The following is a 20,494-nucleotide window of genomic DNA, read 5'->3' as shown; positions in this document are numbered from 1 at the left end:
AATGTGCATTATAGCAGAACGAACTGTGTAGGAGGCTATTTGGCCCATCATGTCAATGCCAGTCATGCTACACCTATCCTGTTTTCCAGCTTTTTGCCTAGAGGAGACTATGACAATGCAACTGAGTCTCTAAATACTACTAAAATGTTCCAAAAGTATCTGACTCAATCATCTTTTCATACAGTGAGTGCCTGACTCCCACTGCATGTGAATATTTTTTCTCAACTGTCCTCTTAGCATGTTATTTTTTACCTTAAATCTATGCCCCTAATTATGAACTCCTCTACTGATGGAAAAAGTGCCTTCCTACCCAATCTATGCCTTTCATAATCTTACACCCCTCTGATTTTTCCCCTTTCAACCTTTGCTGTTCCAAGGAAATCAACCCTAGTCGATCGAATCAATCCTTATTGTTTGGACCTACTAGCCCAAACAACATCCTGGGTGACTCCTCTGCACCTCTTTAGTGTCACTGCATCCTCCTTGTAACTTGTGGGGTTGAGAGTTGTTAGCATGTGGAATTCTCTTCTCCACAAGACAGAAGAGGCTGGGTCTTTGAATTTATCTAAGGCAGAGTTTTGATAGTCCAGAGTTATGGGATGAGATGGGCAAATGGAGTTGAGACCACAACCAGATTAGCTGTGGTCCTGTTGAATGGTATGGCAGTTTTTGAATAGTCTTAAGTTCTATCCTCTCTGAATTGCTTCCAGTGTAAGTATATCCCCCTTTCAGTAAGGAGAACAAACCACGCAAAATACTCAGTGTAATCTCATTAATGCCCTGTACAGATGAAGCGAGATTTTATTACTTCACAAACTCAACTCTTATTAATGTAAAGGCCCCATTCCTTTTACCTTCTGGATTAAATGCTGTCCATGCGTGCTGACGACTTGCAATTCGTGCACAAGTATAATCAAATCCCTCTACACTGCAGCATTCTGCACCCCTCTCTATATGAATAATAATCTGTTCTGTCAAAGTGGAAAACAACATATTCAAAGTTTGTGCGAAGATTTGTAGCTCGGGTGCTCGTTGTTGTGGTTCTGTTCGCCGAGCTGGAAGTTTTTGTTGCAAACGTTTCGTCCCCTGGCTAGGTGACACGACCAGCAATCCTTAGTAGCCACACACGCAGACAACAAGCAACATGAATTCGACTGGGACAACAGTACTATCATAGGGCAAACCAGACAGAGAACGGCCAGGGAATTCCTAGAGGCATGGCATTCATCCACAAACTCCATCAACAAACACATCGACCTGGACCCAATATACCAACCACTACAGCGGACAGCTGAAACTGACAACCGGAAGCGGCAGGGACAGACCACTATAAACACCGGAGGAAACATCAAAGAAGCGCTTCGCAGGAGGCTCCCAAGCACTGATGATGTCGCCTAGCCAGGGGACGAAACGTTTGTAACAAAAACTTCCAGCTCGGCGAACAGAACTACAACAACAAAATATTTTCTTCCATTGCACTCACTCTGTAAAATTTTTGCCCACATGCTTAGTCCATCTTCATGGCTTTTCAAACTCTTTGTATCCTCTTCCTAACTTCCTTCCTACCAATTTTGTATCATCAGTAAATTGAGCTGCAATACAGTCAAGTCCTTTATCCAAGTCATCGATATAACTTGTAAATAATTGAAGCCCCTGCTCTGATCCTTGTGGGTCTTCAGCTGGAGGATGGTAAATCTGTGGAACTAATTGCTTTGGAGGTTAAGTCATTGAGTGTATTTAAGTCAGAAGTAGGTTCTTGATTAGTAAGGGGATCAAAAGTTATGGAGAGAAGGCAAGAGAAGAGGTTGAGAAATATATCAGCTGCAAGCGAATGGCAGAGCAAACTCAATGGGTGTAATGGCCTAACTCTACTCTGGTGAGCCTGTGGAATTCAAAACTAGAGGGTATAGGTTTAAGTTGAGAAGGGAAAGATTCAAAATGGACCTGAGGGGCAACTTTTTCATGCAGAGATGGTGGCTGTATGGAAAGAGTTGCCAGGGGAAGCAGTGGAGACTAGAATATTGAAAAGGCATTTGGATGGGTATATGAATAGGCATGGAAATGTGTTGCTGGAAAAGCGCAGCAGGTCAGGCAGCATCTAGGGAACAGGAGAATCGACGTTTCGGGCATTAGCCCTTCTTCAGAGAGATATGGACCAAATGCTGGCAAATGGAACTAGATTAATTTAGAATATCTGGTTGGCATGGACATGTTGGTCTGAAGGGTCTGTTTCTGTGTTATATATCTCTATGACTGTATGGATAGAGTTTTGAACACTAAAGGAGTTAAGGGTTATGGTGAGCGCCCGTGTCAGTGGAGCTGAGTCCATGAAAAGATCAGCCGTGATCTTATTGAATGGTGGAGCAGGCTGGACCGGCCAGATGACCTACTCCTGCTCCTGCTTCTTATGTTCTTATGATTAGAGCTGTTACCTTTACAGTTTTTTTATTAATCCACTGGGACTTATCCAGAACCTAAAGAATTTTAGAATAATGCAATCATGTCCACTGTCTTTGTTACCATTTCCATGAAGGCCCTACATTCCCAATCTTGACCTCACCTGAGGCATGGTGACCCTCAGGTTAGACCATCACTAGTTGTCTTACTAAGTAGTATTATGGCAAGTTCAGCTTACTCTTACTAATCATTTCCTTTAAGGCCTTAAGATGCAGGCCTTAACATTCAGAGGACATGTCAGCCTCACGTCCTGTTAGATTTCCTCATACTACTTTCTAATGATCATGAACATTTTAAGTACCTTTGTCTGAAGTTTCCTCAAGTCACAAACACTTCAATGTTCTGCACATAGCTATCAGCATGGATCACAGCACTGACTTCCAGTTCCAGAAGTCACTGTCCCACACAGAGGTCTACGCAGACAAGAACAAAATTAGAGAAAACACTGCCTTCGTCTCTTGACATTTCCTGGTTTTACCTTATTAATTCCCCAGTCTTGTCTTCTATTGGATGGATCAGCATTTGCTGCCTGATCTGATATTTCCTTGTTGGATTTCTCTCAACTTCCAATTTCTCCATTTTTTTATTATTCCTTTTGTCATTCATACTTTTTTTGAACATTCTCAATCTTCTGGTCTACCAATAATCTTCACAAACCTATTCTTTAATACAATTTAACATCCTTAGCTATAAATGGTATACCTTTCTCAGTCTTTCTTTTTTAATATGATATTAGTTGGTTAAAGTCATAAATTATCACCTCACATATCTGCCATTGCTTCTCTACTATATTAACTTTATAACCTATTTTCCTATTCCACTGTTGCCAACTCTAACTTCATGGTCTTGGAATTGCATTCATTTGAACTCTAGTTCCAGACCCAGATTTCTCACAGTAATGTGCGATTCTACCATGATATAATCATTCTTCCATGAAATTGCTTTATAATGAGGTTATATGTCCGCAATGCCCTTTTGTCTCTTCCGCAATATATTTATCTGCCTATATTGCCATCTGCAGATTTGCTTCCCTGATATAAGTGAGGGTTGTGCATGTATGGAATGAGCTGCCAGAGGAAATGGTGGAGAGTGGTACAATTACAACATTTAAAAGGCATCTGGATGGATATATAAATAGGAAGGGTTTGGAGGAATATGGGCTAAGTACTGGCAAATGGGACCAGATTAGGTTGGGAAAACCTGGGTCAGTATAGACGAGTTGCACTGAAGGGTCTGTTTCCGTGCTGTACATCTCTATGACTCTAAGTCATTGAGAATTGTAAAAAGTTGAAGCCTCAACCTAGATCTTGTGGAACTCCATTTGTTACATTCAGGAAATTAATAAGACCCATTTATGTATACTCACAAGGAGCATAATGCCTCTTGGCATTACAGCTTAATTCAGAGCCCCAGGCTAATGTTCTGGGCACCAGAGTTTGAATCCTTCCATGGCAGATGATGAAATTTGAATTCAGTAAAAATTATTAAGAATTTAATGATGACCATGAAATTGTTGTCGATTGTCCAAACAAAACCCATAAGTTCTCTAATGCCTTTAGGACAGAAAGCTGCTGTCATTACTTGGTCTGTCCTGTCTGTAACTCCAGACCCAACACAATGTGGTTGATCCTTGACTCCCCTCTGAGCAAATAGGGATGGGGAATAAATGCTAGTCTGGCCAGGGTTGCTCATGTACTGTGAATGGGAAAAAATACAACTTCTCCCAACTCAGCTGGCACAATTTTCCAGTTTCCATGCGAATGTTGTTCCTCCATGTTAACATAAAAGCATAGAAAATGGTGCTGGAGTAGGCCATTTTAGCCTCCCCCACCATTCAGTATACTCATGGTTGATCATGCAATCTCAATATCCCATTCCCACATTCTCTCTCTACCCGTTGATCCCTTGAGCTGCGAGACCACGTCCAGCTCCCTCTTGAATATATCTGAGGAACTGGCCCCAACAGCTTCCTGTGGGAGAGATTTCCACAGGTTCACAACTCTGAGCGAAGACATTCTTCCTTACCTCAATACTGAATATCCCCTTATTCTTAGATTGTGTATCCTAGTTCTTGACTTACCCAACATCAGGAACATTCTCCTGTCCAGTCCCATCTGGATTTTATGTTTCTGTGTGATTTCCCCCCTCATTCTTCTAGATTCCAGCGAATACGAGTTCCGTCGTTCCAGTCTTTCCTCGTGTGACAGTCCTGTCATCCCAGAATCTTCACTGGATTCCCTCAATGGCAAGAGTGTCCTTATTCAGACTAGGAAACCAAAACTGCACACAGTACTCAGTGTGGCCTCACCAAGGCTCTGTATAGCTGAAGCAAGGCATTCTTACTCTGATACTCTCATCCTCTCACTATGAAAGCTAGCATGCCATTAGCTTTCCTCACTGCCTGCCAACCTTCAGAGCCTGTGTTGTGGTTGTGTTCGCCGAGCTGGGAATTTGTGTTGCAGACATTTCGTCCCTTGTCTAGGTGACATCCTCAGTGCTTGGGAGCCTCCTGTGAAGAGCTTCTGTGATGTTTCCTCATACCACCCCGTATACCGGCCACTGCAGCGGACAGCTGGAACTGACAACCAGAAGCAGCAGATACAAATCACTATAAATGCTGGAGGAAACATCACAGAAGCGCTTCACAGGAGGCTCCCAAGCACTGAGGATGTCACCTAGACAGGGGACGAAACGTCTGCAACACAAATTCCCAGCTCGGCGAACAGAACCACAACAACGAGCACCCGAGCTACAAATCTTCTCCCAAACTTTGAACTTCAGAGCCAGTTTCACCATGGCACCCAGGTGCCATTGCACCTCACCTTTTCCTAAACTGCCACCATTCAGGCAATAATCCACCTTCCTGTTTTTGCAACCAAAATCGATAACCACCCATTTATCCACATCATATTGCATTTGCCTACTCAGCCGGTCTGTCCAAGTCATCCTGCAGCCTCCCCACGGCACACGCTGCCACCCAGGCTGCAAATTTGGAAATATTGCATTCAGTTCCTTACTCCAAATCGTTAATGCATATCGTGAACAGCTGAGATCCCAGCACTGAATCTTGGGGCACCCTATTTGACAATGCCTGCCACCCTGAGAAGGACCTGTCTATTTCAACTCTCTGCTTCCTATCTTCCAACCAGTTTTCTATCCATGTCAATACATTACCTCTGATACCATGAGCTTTAATTTTCTTTACTCATTTACTATGTGGAACCTTGTCAAAAGCCTTTTGAAAGTCCAGATATATAACATCTTCTGATTCACCCTTGTCCACTCTACTAGTCACATCCTCAAAAAATTCCAGAAAATTTGTCAAGCACAAATTCCCTTTAGTGAAATTCTGTCACCGCTTTCCAAATACTCAATTATTACATCCTTAAGAATTGACTCCAACATTTTCCCCACACCAATTTCAGGCTAACCGTTCAGTAATTCCCCATTTTCTCTATCTCTCCTTTTTTAAAGAGTGGAGTTACATTAGCTACCCTCCAGTCCATTGGAACACTTCAATTATGAGTTTATTTTATTTTCCGTTATCATCTTTGTGCCATCTTATTAAAATGCTTTCTCAAAATCATAGGACACTATGTGTGAACTCCTCTTCTACACCATACACAACTGCTTCAAAGAATTCCATTAACTGAAAAACTGGCTTTTTCCTGCAAATGATTTGTTTCCTCTCCTCATAGGAATTCTCATAGGAATGCCCCCTTCCTGTTTCTCTACTTTCTCTTTGTGTCTGCCTCTATTCTCTGTTGGCCTTCACACTCTAGCCTCCAGCTTTCCTTTGTGTTTAGCAGCAATGTGGCTTCTTCCCCAATTTCCTTCCTGTTGGTACTGCTCGCATTATTTTTATTATTTAGGAACATAGAAATTAGGTGTGGGAGTGGCAATTCAGTTCTTTGAGCCTGCTCTGCCATTTAACATGATCATGATTTTACCCTGGTCTGAACTCCATTCTCCTGACTGCTCCCTTCAGCCCTTTATCCTACTTTTCATCAGCAGCATATCTATTTCTTCCTTGACTCTTTTGGTTGATTCTGCCTCCACTGCACTTGGGACAGAGTGTTCCTCAGATTCACAACCCTCTGAGTGAAGTAGTTTCTCCTCTTCTCAGTTTTGAAGCTACCTCCCCTCTCTCTATATCTATGATGTCTTGTCCTCTCTGCCATTTTATTTAGCTTAGGCAGATACCCCCATTCTTCTGAACTCCAGCGAGTACCAGCCCAAGCTATTTATCCGCTCCTCGTATGACAACCCTTTCATACCTGCTGAACTTCCTGAACTGTTTCCAGTGCCACTACATCCTTCCTAAAGTAAGGAGACCAAAACCGGACACACTACTCCTAGTTTTGTCTCACTGGTGCCTTATATAATTGTAACAACACTTCTTCACTTTTATAATCCAGTCCTTTTCTAATAAATGCCAGGATTTCATTTGCCTGCCTTGTGTGTTGCACCTGCTTGCCCACTTTCTGTGATTCATGTACAAAGACACCCAGGTCCCTCTGATGCACTTTATTATTTAAATGGGGAACAGATTTAATGTGCCCTTTTAAATTTCCAGCCAAAGGGATAACCTCACACTTAACTACATGAAACTCCATCTGCCAGATTCTGGCCAATTCTCCCAGCCTATCAATATCCATCTGCAAATTCTTTATCTCCTTATTGCATCCTGCTTTCCCTTTTATTTTAATATCATCCATGAAATTTGCTGTGTTACCCTCTGTCACTGCTTGCAGATCATTTATATAGTGTTATAGTTGAGATCCGAGAACTGAACCCTGCAGCACTCCACTAGTTACAGTTTGCCATCCATAGAAGAGCCCATTTATCTGGACCCTCCACTTTCTGTCAGTCAACCATCCTCTGTCCAAGCCAATACTCTACCATTAATCTGTGGGATCTAACTTTCTGGATCAGTCTTTTATGCAGCACCTTGTCAAATGCCTCCTGGAAGTCTAGATATACACATTCACCATTTCTCCCTTATCCATCTTGCAAGTTACATCCTCAGAGAACTCCAACTTTGTCAAGCACACCTTGCTCTTCATGAAACCATGCTGACATTGGTGAATTTCTTATTATTAAATTACAACTAATCCCTTTGCAATTAATGAAAACTCTTTTATAAGTTATTTTCGTGCATTCTTAAAATATGTTTGTTGATTCCACAATTCTTTTAAAGAATCAGAAGCTTGCTCTTACATAAAAATCGAAAGAGCTATGGATGCTGTCATATTCTTAAATTAAAACATTTGCTAATTACTTTCTCAATATGTTACGGCAACCAATGACCTGGAAGCAGTATATAAAAATTGCTGGAAAAGCTCAGCAGGTATGGCCGCACCTGTAGAGAGAAATCAGAGTTAATGTTTTGGGTTGAGTGAGAAATTGGATCAGCACTAAGCAATAAACTTTTAATGTTGGAAGTACACAGTAAGAAGGGTTAATACCTGACACATTGACTTCTCCACCTCCTGATGCTGCCTGGCTTGCTGTGTTCTTCCAGCCTTCTGTTTTTCTACTTTGGATTGCAGCATCTGCAGTTTTTTTTTGTTTCTAAACTTTTAATGTTAATTCAATAAACTGTGAAACTTCTGCTGACTGGATTACTCTGCTGTGATTCTTTTTGCTGGACAGGGAGGAGGGGAGGACAGACGTAGGCAGGGAGAAGTGAAAGTGAATAGGAGCTTCTGATGCAGCATTGTAGAAATACATACAAGTTAAAATATGGAATTAGGTCTTTCCTTGTCTAATCCATGTTGGCATTTGCCCTCACATGAAGGTCTAGTTCCCATCACATTTGTTTTCCTGTTTCTATTCAATCCAGCATTTTCAATGTACAGGGAATGGGGCAGAAATGAATATCTACAGAACACCTCGAAGAACTGTTCTCTACATTGTGGATGAGACCTGAAACTGGCTGTAGGTTAGATTGGTTTGGTCTGCCAAGCACACAACACTAGTTGTTGTGCAGAAGAGTTCTGAGTCTCCTTTATAGTGCTTCTTGCCCACAGATTACATTTTAGACAATTAAATTAAGCATTCTCAGAAGAAACTAAAGTGTGTATGTACATGGCGTGTGCCAGTTGCAGGAAAACTAATGTACACTAAATGTCCTATCTGTAAGCGATAAACTTTCTGCCCTCTTTTTGACAGACATCCATACTTGGCAGTGTCTTTGGAGATTATTATGATCAGCAGCTTACAAACAGACAGGCCAACTCCCTGTCTCATCAGGTAAGGACCTACTCCAGTTCCTTGTCACCATGGGCAGGTTAGGTGAAGGACTTGTCAGTTGCAAAGTTTTAGAAATTGGGGAGGTGATCACCTACTGGTATTATCACTAGACTAATAATCTAGAAACTCAGCTAATGTTCTGGGGACCCAGGTTTGAATTCTGCCACAGCAGATGGTAAAATTTGAATTAAGTAAGAGAATATCTGGAATTAAGAATCCACTGATCATGAAAGCATTGTCGACTGTTGGAAAAATCCATGTAGTTCACTAATGTCCTTCAGGGAAGGAAATCTGCCATCCTCGCTTGATCTGGCCTACATGTGACTCCAGACCACAGCAATGTTGTTGATTCTAATTTGTCCTCTGAAATGGCCTAACAAGACATTCAGTTGTATTAATTGCTACAAAGTCTAAAATAAATGAAATCAGGTGTATCACCTGGCAACAATCTCCTGAGGGCATGTCAAGAGTAGCACCAGACATATCTGAACATGAGGCGTCAACCTGGTGAAGCTCCCAAAAAGGGCTACTTGCATTTGAAACAGCCGAAGCAGCAAGTGATAGACGGAGTTAAGCCATCCCACAACCAAAGGATCATTTCTAAACTCTGCAGTTCTGCCACATCCAGTTGTGAATGGTAGTGAACAATTAAACAACTCACTGGAGGAGGTGGCTCCACAAATAACCCCATTCTCAATGAAGGAAGAGCCTAGCACATTAGTGCAAAATATGAGGCTGAAGCATTCGCAGTAATCTTCCAGAAGTGCTGAGTGGCTGATTCACTTCTGTCTCCTGGAATGGTCCCAGCTTCACAGATATGAGTCTTCAGCCAATTCTATTCAATCCATGTGATATCAAGAAATAGTTGGAGGCTGCAAAGGCTATGGGCCCTGACAATATTTCGGCAATAATACTGAAGACTTGTGCTCCAGAACTTGTCAAGCCCCAAGCCAGCTCTTCCAGTACAGTAACAACGTTGACAACCACCTGACAGTGGGAAATTGTCCACATATGTCAAAAAACAGGACAAATTCAACCCAGCCAATTACTGCCCCCAACAGTGTATTCTTGATCAATAAAGCAGTGCACGGTGTCATCAACAGTGCTAGCAAACAGCATCTGCTCAATGACGCTCAGTTTGTTTTCCACCAGGAATACTCAGCTGGTGTCCTCTTTACAGCCTTGTTTCAAACATGGACAAAGCAGCTGAACTCCACAGATGAACTGAGAGTGACAGCCCTTTATGTCAAGGAGCCTGAACAAAACTGGAATCAGTGGGTATCAAGGGCAAACTCTCCACTGGTTAGGGTAGTACCTGGCACAGAGGAAGATGTTCATGGTTAATGGATGTAGAGTTGCTGATGTTGGACTGGGGTGGACAAAGTCAAAAATCTCACAACTCTGCATTATAGTCCAAAAAGATTTATTTGAAAGCTTTCAGTGCCCCCGCACCTTCCTCAGGCAGCTAGTGAGAGATAATACATCGAACATGGAATTTATAAGTAAAAGATCATCTGATCATACAACTTATGCAAATGTATTGAACAAACCTAGATGGCTATTAAGTCTCGAACGGCGGTGCAGATTCCTCTTGATTAATATGAAAATCCCAGAATTTCTTTCCAGTCACTGTCCCAAGATAACTTCAGGTTTTATCAGAATAATGCTGACAATGTACTTTAGCCTCGTCCATCTAGAAGGATGAGGGGCAGCAGATATGTGGAAACACCACCCACTGCAAGTTCCCTTTCAAGCCACTCGCCATCCAGACTTGAAATATATTGCCATTCCTTCAGTGTTGCTGGGTCGAAATCCTGGAACTCCCTGTCTATCAGCATTGTGGGTCAACCCACAGCAGATGGTCTGTAGCAGTTTAAGAAGGCAGCTCACCACCATTTTCTCAAGGGCAGGTAGGAATGGACAATAAATGCTGGTTCAGCTAGCAACCCCCACATAACACAAATGAAATTAAATTGATTCATTGCTTGATACTTCTGTTTTCTAGTTTTATCCTTTAATTTGAATATCACTGAAAGGAGAAGCATGTTGGCAAAGCTCTTCCTCTTCCACTCATCAGGATAATTGCAAGAATGCCAAATTTCAAAACAATTAACAATTTTAAGATTTGCAGCTCAGGTTGAGATTCTGGATGTAGGTTTGCTTGCTGAGCTCGAAGGTTCGATTTCATACGTTTAATCACCATACTAGGTAACGTCTTCAGTGAGCCTCTGGTGAAGCGCTGGTGTTAGTGACCCGCTTTCTATTTGTTTTTAGGATTCCTTGCATTGGGGATGTCATTTGGTGTTTTTCTCAGAGGGTGGTAAATGGGGTCCAAGTCAGTGTGTTTGTTAATGGAGTTCTGGTTGGAATGCCATACTTCTAGGAATTCTCGTGCATGTCTCTGTTTGTCTTGTCCGAGGATGGATGTGTTGTCCCAGTCGAAATGGTATCCTCCCTCATATGTATGTAAGGATACTAGTGCGAAAGACACATACACCAAACACCACCAACTTCATCAGCAAAGACAACATCGTCAAGCTAGTGGATCTATGCCTTACCACCCACTTCACTTTCAATAACAAAACCTGCAGACAAACCAACAAAACACCCATGGCATCTCCAATATCAGGGTTCTTAGTAGAGGCAGTAATGCAGAAGCTCTAACAAAAACTCTGCCAACCACTTTGCGTTTTTACGCGCATGACACCTTTGTTTTCACTAAGCAAAACAAATTAGAGGAAACCTTCAAGATCATCAATAATACCCTTACTGGCATAAAATTCACTAAAAAGGAGGAAAACAACAACAAACTGCCATTCCTAGATGTCATAGTAGAGCAAACAGCCAATGGGGAACTTCAAAACAGTGTCTACAGGAAAACAATACATGTACCAAATAATGAATTACAGAAGCAATCATCCTAACACCCACAAACAAAGCTGCATTAGAACATTATTTCAACGAGTTAACACACACTGCAGAACAGAGGACAGAGGAAAAACGCCTATACAACGTATTCAAAAAGAATGGGCACCCAATGAACATAGTCTGCCGATTTCTCAGCAACAAACCCAAACAAGCAGACAAAATGTGTCCAGAAACCCTAGCGGCATTCCCCTACATCAAAGACATCTCGGAAATGACTGCCACACTACTTGGATGCTGCCTGACCTGCTGCACTTTTCCAGCAACACATTTTTCATCTCTGATCTCCAGCATCTGCAGTCCTCACTTTTTCCTGCCACACTACTCAGACCTCTTGGCATCATGGTAGCCCACAAATCCACCAACACACTAAAACCTGGTGTTGTGTGATTTTTTAACTTTGTACACTAAAACAGCAGCTAATGAACTTGAAAGACCCCATACAGACACCAAGCAAAATTAATGTCATTTACAAAATACCTTGCAAGATCTATAACAAACACTACATTGGACAAACAGGCAGAAAACTAGCCACCAGGATACATGAACATCAACTAGCTACCCACTCACTAGTATCCTTACATGCAGATGAGGAAGGACACCACTTTGGGACAATACATCCATCCTAGGACAAGCCAAACAGAGACATGCATGAGAATTCTTAGAAGCATGGCATTCCAACCAGAACGCTATCAACAAACACAATAGCTTGGACCCCATTTACTGCATTCTGAGGAAAAGAACAGGAAATGACATCACAAACCTAAGGAAACCTAAACACATAAATAGAAAGTGGGTCACTAACACTAGTGCTTCACCAGAGGTTCATTGACGATGTTTCCTAGAATGGTGACAAAACATCTGAAAGCAAACCTTCCAGCTCAGTGAGCAAATCTACGTCCAGAATCACAGCAATTTATATTAAAGAAGAATCGGGTGCAGATTGAAGAAAGCAGTGGGAGCAATAACTTATAGTAATTAAAGATAATTCTAGGTTTGAGTGTATTCCATTTATTTGAAGAATGTGATGTCTGGCATGTGAAATAGCAAGTATAAATAAGCTCCACTCTGAACTTTTTATTAAGTCGTGGGATGTCCATTTGCGGGCAGGGGAGTATTTAGTGCCCACCACATGCATCTGCTGCCCTTTTCCATCTAGTTGGGAAGTGATCGTGGGTTTAGAAGGAGCTATCTCAAGATTTTGGTGAATTTCTGTGGTGCGTCTTGTAGATAGTACACACTACCACTACTGAGTATCAGTGGTGGAGAGAATGGACATATGAGAGTTTAAATTAAAGCAAAAACCTGTAAATGCTGGAAATAAGAAAAAAACAATTCTGGAGAAACTCAGCAGGTCTGGCAGCGTTGTAGAGAGAAAGTTAACATTTCTAGTCTGACATGACCCTCCTTCAGAGCCGTCACATTGGACTCAAAACAAAGAGTCATACAGCACGGAGGCAGGTCCTTTGACCCAAACTGGTCCATGCTGACCAAAATGTCCATCCACGCAAACCTCATTTCCCGTATCCTTCTAATCCTTTCCTATCCATTAATTTGTCCAAATGCCTTTTAAGTATTGTTAATGTACTTGCCTGAACCACTTCTGCTGGCAGCTTATTCCATATGTATACCACATTAACTCTGCTGTTTGCAAACGTTCATAGATCTGAACATCTCCAGCATTTTCTATTTGTTTTACATTGCGAGCTTCACTGATTATGTCAAATTGGTTGTCGTGCAGCTATTAGTGTGACATGACTAGTATTTTCCACTGACATGGTGCTGCCTTTAGTACAAAAAATGCTCTGATCAAATCAAACAGCATATTCAGAAGGCACAGCACAGACTGTAAGCATATGCTTGCAAAACTCAAAACATCTACACCACATGTGATTCTGCGATTGGGAAGCATGTAATGAAGAACCGAGTGCACTAATGGTTTCCTTCACAACAAATTAACAGTTACTCAGTGTGGCTCATTTATCCTTGAACCTACACATGCTTGTATGCTAGAACACATTCTGTGCAAATAGAAGGAATGTGTTAAGTCCTGTGCCTTTTTTTAATTATCTGAGATCTTAGAGAGCCTGTTATTCCCCACTGTTTTCTCCATTGGCAGTGTTTCAGTAATCATAGTCAACATGCCAATCAGTCTATGTTTCTTTTTCTCTTATATAAGTAAATTGTTGTGATTGTTTGTAATTTGACATTTTCATCTATCTTGAAGAGTGTAAGATTAAAAACTTCAGCAACGTCTTTCTCTTCATCAGTATTTAATCCTTCAGTTTTGTTTTGTATTTGATATTTATATCTTTCATTTTAATGTTGTCATTAATTACAACCGAACTGGAGGGTATGATGTATGGGTGTGTTTTGCTGTTAGACTCTAACTGATTCTGGATTGATCTGAAGTTAGTTACCTGGGCTTAAGGTGGACAAGGAGTATTATCATGTATAGTTTGCATTTTCTCTCACTCTCACGTGTTTTAGGGATAGGGGGTGCCCTCACCCAGGAAATTGGGACTGCTGCCCCCAGAGGATAGATCCTGGGCAAGATATTAACTGTTACATTCTTTATTTTAGCTTGAACAATTCAATATGATTGAGAGCCCGAGCAGCACCAATAGCTTGTACAGCCAAATCTCAACTTTGAACTACTCACAAGCAGCAATGATGGGGCTGACGGGGAGCCATGGAAGTCTGCAGGACTCACAGCTCAGTTATACCAATCACGGAAATATCCCCAACATCATTCTGACTGGTGAGTAGTGCTCAATTCCACTGGAGCAAAGCTTTACTCATATTTTTTATTTCACCTGCTCATTAGGCAATCATGGAACAAGAATCACAGTTGGTGCAAGAACTTTGCAAATATGACACAGGCACAATGGGCCAAATTATTATCTGTGATTTGCTGTTCTGCTGGTCACATTCTGAGAATAACAGCAGAAAAATGGAATGGGACATTGAAGCCATCTGGGCTTGTTTGGAGTTAAGACACACTACTGAAGCAATAGAGAGAGAGCAGGATTCCCATGTTCCAATCATGCCATCTCACTATGTCGACCTCTGCCAACCTGCTACTGTCATTCCTGATTTCTGCTCTTCAGTATAACACCTACTCACTGGTGTAAAATATTGTTGCACCAGTACATGATACGGCACCCGTTTTTGATTGCATTATAATCTGCCTTTAATGGAGCAAAACATTTAAAGGAACATTGAGAAGGGCAGGGTTGGCGGTCCACTTTCTGAATACAGGATTTTTTTTAGTGGAGATGAGGGAATTTAAAAAAGCTGGGATTCATATATTCACAATATTAATTAATGAATCAAAACTTCCAAGGAATGATTATGTAAAAGAACAAGTGAATCAAGGCAGAAAATACTGGAAATACTAAGCACATCTGGCAACCTCTGTGGAACAAAGAAGCAAGTTAATGTTTTATTTTGACACCTCGTTAAAACCGAAAAGAGTTTGAGGAGATAAGCTTTTAAATAAGTACAAAAACTAGAAAAGGGTGGTGCAGGAGAATAAAAGAGAAGACGTATAATTGGTGGAAAGCAGAAATAATTAAATGACAAAAGGAATGATGGTATAAGGCAGAGGACAGTGATAACGGGTAGGCAGTGTCTGGAGGGGATATTAAAAGGCAAAGTAGAATCATAACCAATAGTTGCCAAAGGCAAAAGTAATGGTAAAAGTTAAGATTGGAAATTGTAACATCAAGGTACAATATAGAAAGCTGTTAAGCACCCATTTAGAAGTTGAATTGTTCTTCTCACTTCGGTTGAGCTTCTCTGGATCACTTTCGGAGACTGAGTAGTTAATTGAGTCATAGAATCCCTACAGTGTAGAAGCAGGCCATTCGCTCTAAGTGTACTCCGAAGAGCATCCCACTCAGACCAAATTTTCCCCCCATCCCTGTAACCCTGCATTTTCCATGGCTAATGCACCGAGTCTGCAAATCCCTCGCCAATATAGGCAATTTAAATGGACAGTCCACCTAACCTGCACATCTTTGGATGCTGAGGGGAAACCGGAGCAGCAAGAGGAAACCTAAACACATGAGAATGTGCAGATTCCACACAGTCGCCTGAGGATGGAATTGAACCTGGGTCCCTGTTGCTGTGAGGCAGGTGTTCTAACCACTGAGCCACTGCGCTACCCTGCCCATTAATTAATTAATGTGTGCACTTTGTTACAGGGAGTAACTGTACCTTGATGAACTGAGGGCGCAGCTGGAAAGTATGACATCCTGACTGTTACTGAGACACACCTTAAAGAAGGGCAGGCACAGCAGCTAAATATAACAACGACTCGCTGAGTGAAGAACCTACCCCTAACATCAGTCCTATATCTACCCCCCCTTAAACATCCTGACTGTTACTGAGACACACCTTAAAGAAGGGCAGGCACAGCAGCTAAATATAACTGGTTTATAGGGTTTTCAAATGGGGTCTTTTTTTTTTGAGAAAGGTGTGGAGAGTTCATAATGCCAGTTAATGACAATTGATGAGGTGACCATCTGTCTGCTTGAGCAATCATGGTAGGACCATTCTCCCACTCTTTCCATATAACTCTTAAGTTATTTCTGTTTAAACAATCCAATGCTCTCTTGGATTTCTCAATTTAACTTGCCTTTATCAAACTTACAAGGCGGTGCATTCTAGACCAGTAAGACCATAAGACAGAGGAGTGGAAGCAAGGCCATTCAGCGCATCGGGTCCTCTCTGCCATCTATGACACGAAGATTGATGGAGTAGCAGAAAGCATAGGGGACTGTCAAAGAATACAGGAGAATATAGATAGACTGGAGAGTTGGGCGGGGAAGTGGCAGATGGAGTTCAGGTAAATGTGAAGTGATGCATTTTGGGAAGTCTAATTCCAGAGCGAATTGTATCATAAACGGAAGAGCTTTGGGAAACGTTGATAAGCACAGAGATCTGGGAGTTCAGGTCCATTGTGGACTGAACGTGGCTGCACAGGTGGATAGAGTGGTCAAGAAGGCATATGGCATACTTGTCTTCATCGGATAGGTATTGAGTATAAGATGCTTAGGAATTGGGTGACAGGTTCAGACAGTGGATTTGGATCAGCTCAGGCTTGGAGGGCCGAAGGGCCTGTTCCTGGGCTATAAATTTTCTTTGTTCTTATTTAATCATGGCTGATGGGCGTTTCAATTCCACTAAATCGCATGCTCCCCATAGCCCTTAATTCCTTGCAAGATCAAGAATTTATCAATCTCTGTCTTGAAGACATCCAACATCTTGGCCTCTACTGCGCTCTGTGACAATGAATTCCACAGGCCCACCACTGTCTGGCTGAAGAAATGTCTCCTCATTTCCGTTCTAAATTGACCCCTTCTAATTTTAAGGCTATGCCCACAGGTCCTAGTCTCCCTGTCTAATGGAAACAATTTCCCCGTGTCCACCCTTTCTAAGCCATGCATTATCTTATAAATTTCTATTAGCTCTCCCCTCAACCTTCTAAACTCTGAAGAATACAGTCCCAGTATCTTCAGCTCTTCATCATACATAAGGCCTACCATTCCAGGGATCATGCGTGTGAATCTCCGCTGGACACGCTCCAGTGCCAGTATGTCCTTCCTGAGGTGTGGGACCTAAAATTCTAAATGGGGCCTAACTAGAGCTTTATAAAGTCTCAAAAGCACATCACTGCTTTTATATTTCAACCTTCTTGAGACAAATTACAACATTGCATTTGCTTTCTTAATCATGGACTCAACCTGCCAATTAACCTTTACAGAATCCTAGACTAGCACTCCCAGATCCCTTTGTACTTTAGCTTTATGAATTTTCTCACAGTTTAAAAAAATAGTCCTTGCCTGTATTCTTTTTTCCAAAGTGCAAGATCTCGCACTTGCTCAGGTTGAATGTCATCAGCCATTTCCTGGACCTCTCTCCTAAACTGTCTAAATCTTTCTGCAGCCTCCCCACCACCTCAATACTACCTGCCTGTCTGCCTAACTTCGTATCATCGGCAAACTTCGCCAAAATGCCCCCAGTCCCTTCATCCAGATCATTAATATATAAAGTGAACAGCTGCGGCTCCAACCCTGAACCCTGCGGGACCCCTGCCATTCTGAAAAATAATCTTTTATCCCAACTCTGTGCCTTCTGTCAGACAGCCAATCCTTAATCCATGCCAGTAGGTCACCTCAAACACCATGGGCCCTCGCCTTACTCAGCAGCCTCCCGTGAGGCGCCTTATCAAAGGCCTTTTGGAAGTCTAGTAACATCCACTGGGTTTCCTTGGGTCTAACCTACTTGTTACCTCTTCAAAGAATTCTAACAGGTTTTTTAGACACGACCTCCCCTTACTAAATCCATGCTAACTTGTTCTAATTTAGAAATCTCATCCTTAACGATGGATTCTAGAATCGTAACTACAACGGAGGTTAGGCTAATTGACCTATAATTTTCCATCTTTTGTCTTGATCCTATCTTGAACAAGAGGGTTACAACTTTGATTTTCTAATCATCTCTGACTTGCCCTGACTCAAGTGATTTTTGAAAAATCACAGTCAGTGCCTCTGTTATTTCCTCAGCCACCTCCCTCAGAGGTGGGCCAGGATATTCATCAATTTCTTTGACCTTTTAGCTTTTCTAGCACTTTCTCTTTTGTAATGACTACCATACTCAACTCTGCCCCTTGACTCTCCTTAATTGTTGGGAGATTACTCATGTCTTCCACTGTGAAGACTGAGACAAAGTACTTGTTTAAGTTCTATAGCTATTTTCTTATCTCCCATCACTAGCCTTCCAGCATCCATTTGGAGCAGCCCAATTTCTACTTTTGCCTCTCATTTGTTTCCTATGTATTGAAAGAAACTTTTGCTATCATTTCTAATATTACTGGCTAACTTGCATTCATATTTGATCCTTCCTTATTTCTCTCTTTGTTATCTTCTGTTTGTTTTTGTAGTCTTCCCAATCTTCTGATTTCTCAGTGCTCTTGGCCACTTTAATAGGCTGTATCTTTTTCTTTGATACATTTCCTGACTTCCTTTGTCAGCCATGGCTGTCTAACTCCTCCCTGGATAATCTTTCTTTACTTTGGGATGAAGTTCTATACTGTATCCTCAATTACACCCAGAAATTCCTGCCATTGTTGCTCTACTGTCTTCCTCACTACGCTCTGCTTCCAGTCAATTTTCATCAGTTCCTCTCTCACGCCCCTGTAATTACCTTTATTTAACTGTAACACCAATACATCCGATTTTGCCTTCTCTCATTCAAACTGCAGACTGAACTCTTATCATATTATGATCGCTACCTCCTAAGTGTTCCCTTACTTTAAGATCTTTTATAAAGTCTGACTCTGAATAACCTGCTCCCTTGTGGGCCCCTTCACAAGCTGTTCCAAAAAGCCATCCTGTAAGCATTCCATGAATTCCCTTTCTTTAGATCCACTGGCAGCATTATTCCCCCAGTCCACCTGCATATTGACGTCCCCCATGATCACCGTGACCTTGCCTTTCTGACACGCCCTATCTATTTGCTGGTACGTCTTTCCTGGACCCGACCCACTGGTTACATGAAAAACTTTTCTTTGACATTGCATTTATTACCTTTTAAAACCACATTAAACCTGAGCCCCCTCCTCAATTCTTCTACAAGTGCAAACAGTTTCAAGTAGATAAACAGCTGAGACAGGAAAAATACACTCAGTCATCGATGAGGTCATGTTGGTTGAACTGAGGGTGGGAAAAGGAGCAGTCACACTGGTGGGAGAATACTACAGACTGTTAACAGATAGGGGGATGGATGAGCGAATATGTGGGCAAATTGCTGGGACTTCTAAACAGTAGGAAACTAATTATAGGAGAGTTCAATTATTCAAACATTAACTGAGATAAAATTAGTGCAACAGTTAAAGAATAAATACAACAAGTGAAAAGCTACTTGTGGATCAAGTTAATATATAGAAACTAGAAAAGGTATCTCAGGATATCTGTGGCAGTAATCATAACTTGTTTAGATTTGGCACTGTAATGCAAAAGTAGCCCAAGAATAAAAGAAGTACTTCAGAGAGGGACTGATTTTTACTAAAGTGTGATTTACCTTAATGACAATTGCTGCCAGAAGGTGAATTTATATTAGAATATTGAGGTTTTTTACGAGATGGAGAGGCTACTGTGTAAGCACTATATTTTTTATATTTTTTATTTTTTTTATTGTGAAGTGAACAGGAAATGGACTTTTGCAACAAAGGACTGAGAGAAGCATCATAGTACTTTTAAAAAGCAAAACCCATTTTGGATTGTATTTATACAATTGCTTTGCAAGTAATGGGGGAAAACCCAAGAAGAGTCAGCACAGTATCGGAATGTGTACACAAATTGAGATTTGGTTGACAGCGGGTTGCTGATTGATTGGTTTATGGAATTGTAATTTGTTATGGATACCACAAGGCATCAGTCTCATGATTCTCAATGTGGTTCCTGAGTAGCTGAGCAGTCAGTGGGTGTGAACAGTACAGTGAGAAGCCTTAAGACCACTGAAAGGGGAGGTAGTGTACTGTCTCTTGCATGCTCCACATCGCACCACCACAGGCCCCCCAATTCCAAAGCTTTAAACAAACAACTCACGAGTCATAAACTGTTGGTTTTACCAAATAAGTCAAAGACGTTATAATTTGTGAACCACCCTAATGTTCTAATGCACAGAGGGTAAGATTAATCAAAAGAAGCTTATGATATTCAAAGTTTGTGTGAAGATTTGTAGCTTGGGTGTTCGTTGTTGTGGTTCTGTTCACCGAGCTGGGAATTTGTGTTGCAGATGTTTCGTCCCCTGTCTAGGTGACATCCTCAGTGCTTGGGAGCCTCCTGTT

At 41.6% G+C, this 20,494-nt stretch overlaps 1 protein-coding gene across 3 annotated transcripts in view; it reads left to right on the top strand.

The window, feature by feature from the left end:
• LOC122565518 (CREB-regulated transcription coactivator 1-like) overlaps window positions 1–20,494 on the top strand; it is a 155,803-nt gene that overhangs the window by 99,736 nt on the left and 35,573 nt on the right. For all 3 annotated transcript variants that reach the window (XM_043721565.1, XM_043721564.1, XM_043721566.1), the window contains 2 exons: window positions 8,632–8,712; window positions 14,221–14,398. In XM_043721565.1, the coding sequence (XP_043577500.1) occupies window positions 8,632–8,712; window positions 14,221–14,398 (259 nt within the window). The remainder of the gene's footprint in view (window positions 1–8,631; window positions 8,713–14,220; window positions 14,399–20,494) is intronic.

Source organism: Chiloscyllium plagiosum, chromosome 31 (assembly GCF_004010195.1).
Source record: "Chiloscyllium plagiosum isolate BGI_BamShark_2017 chromosome 31, ASM401019v2, whole genome shotgun sequence".
Lineage (NCBI taxonomy): Eukaryota > Metazoa > Chordata > Chondrichthyes > Orectolobiformes > Hemiscylliidae > Chiloscyllium > Chiloscyllium plagiosum.
The sequence above is the reverse complement of the archived record's forward strand: the minus strand, read 5'-3'. Positions and strand labels throughout refer to the sequence as shown.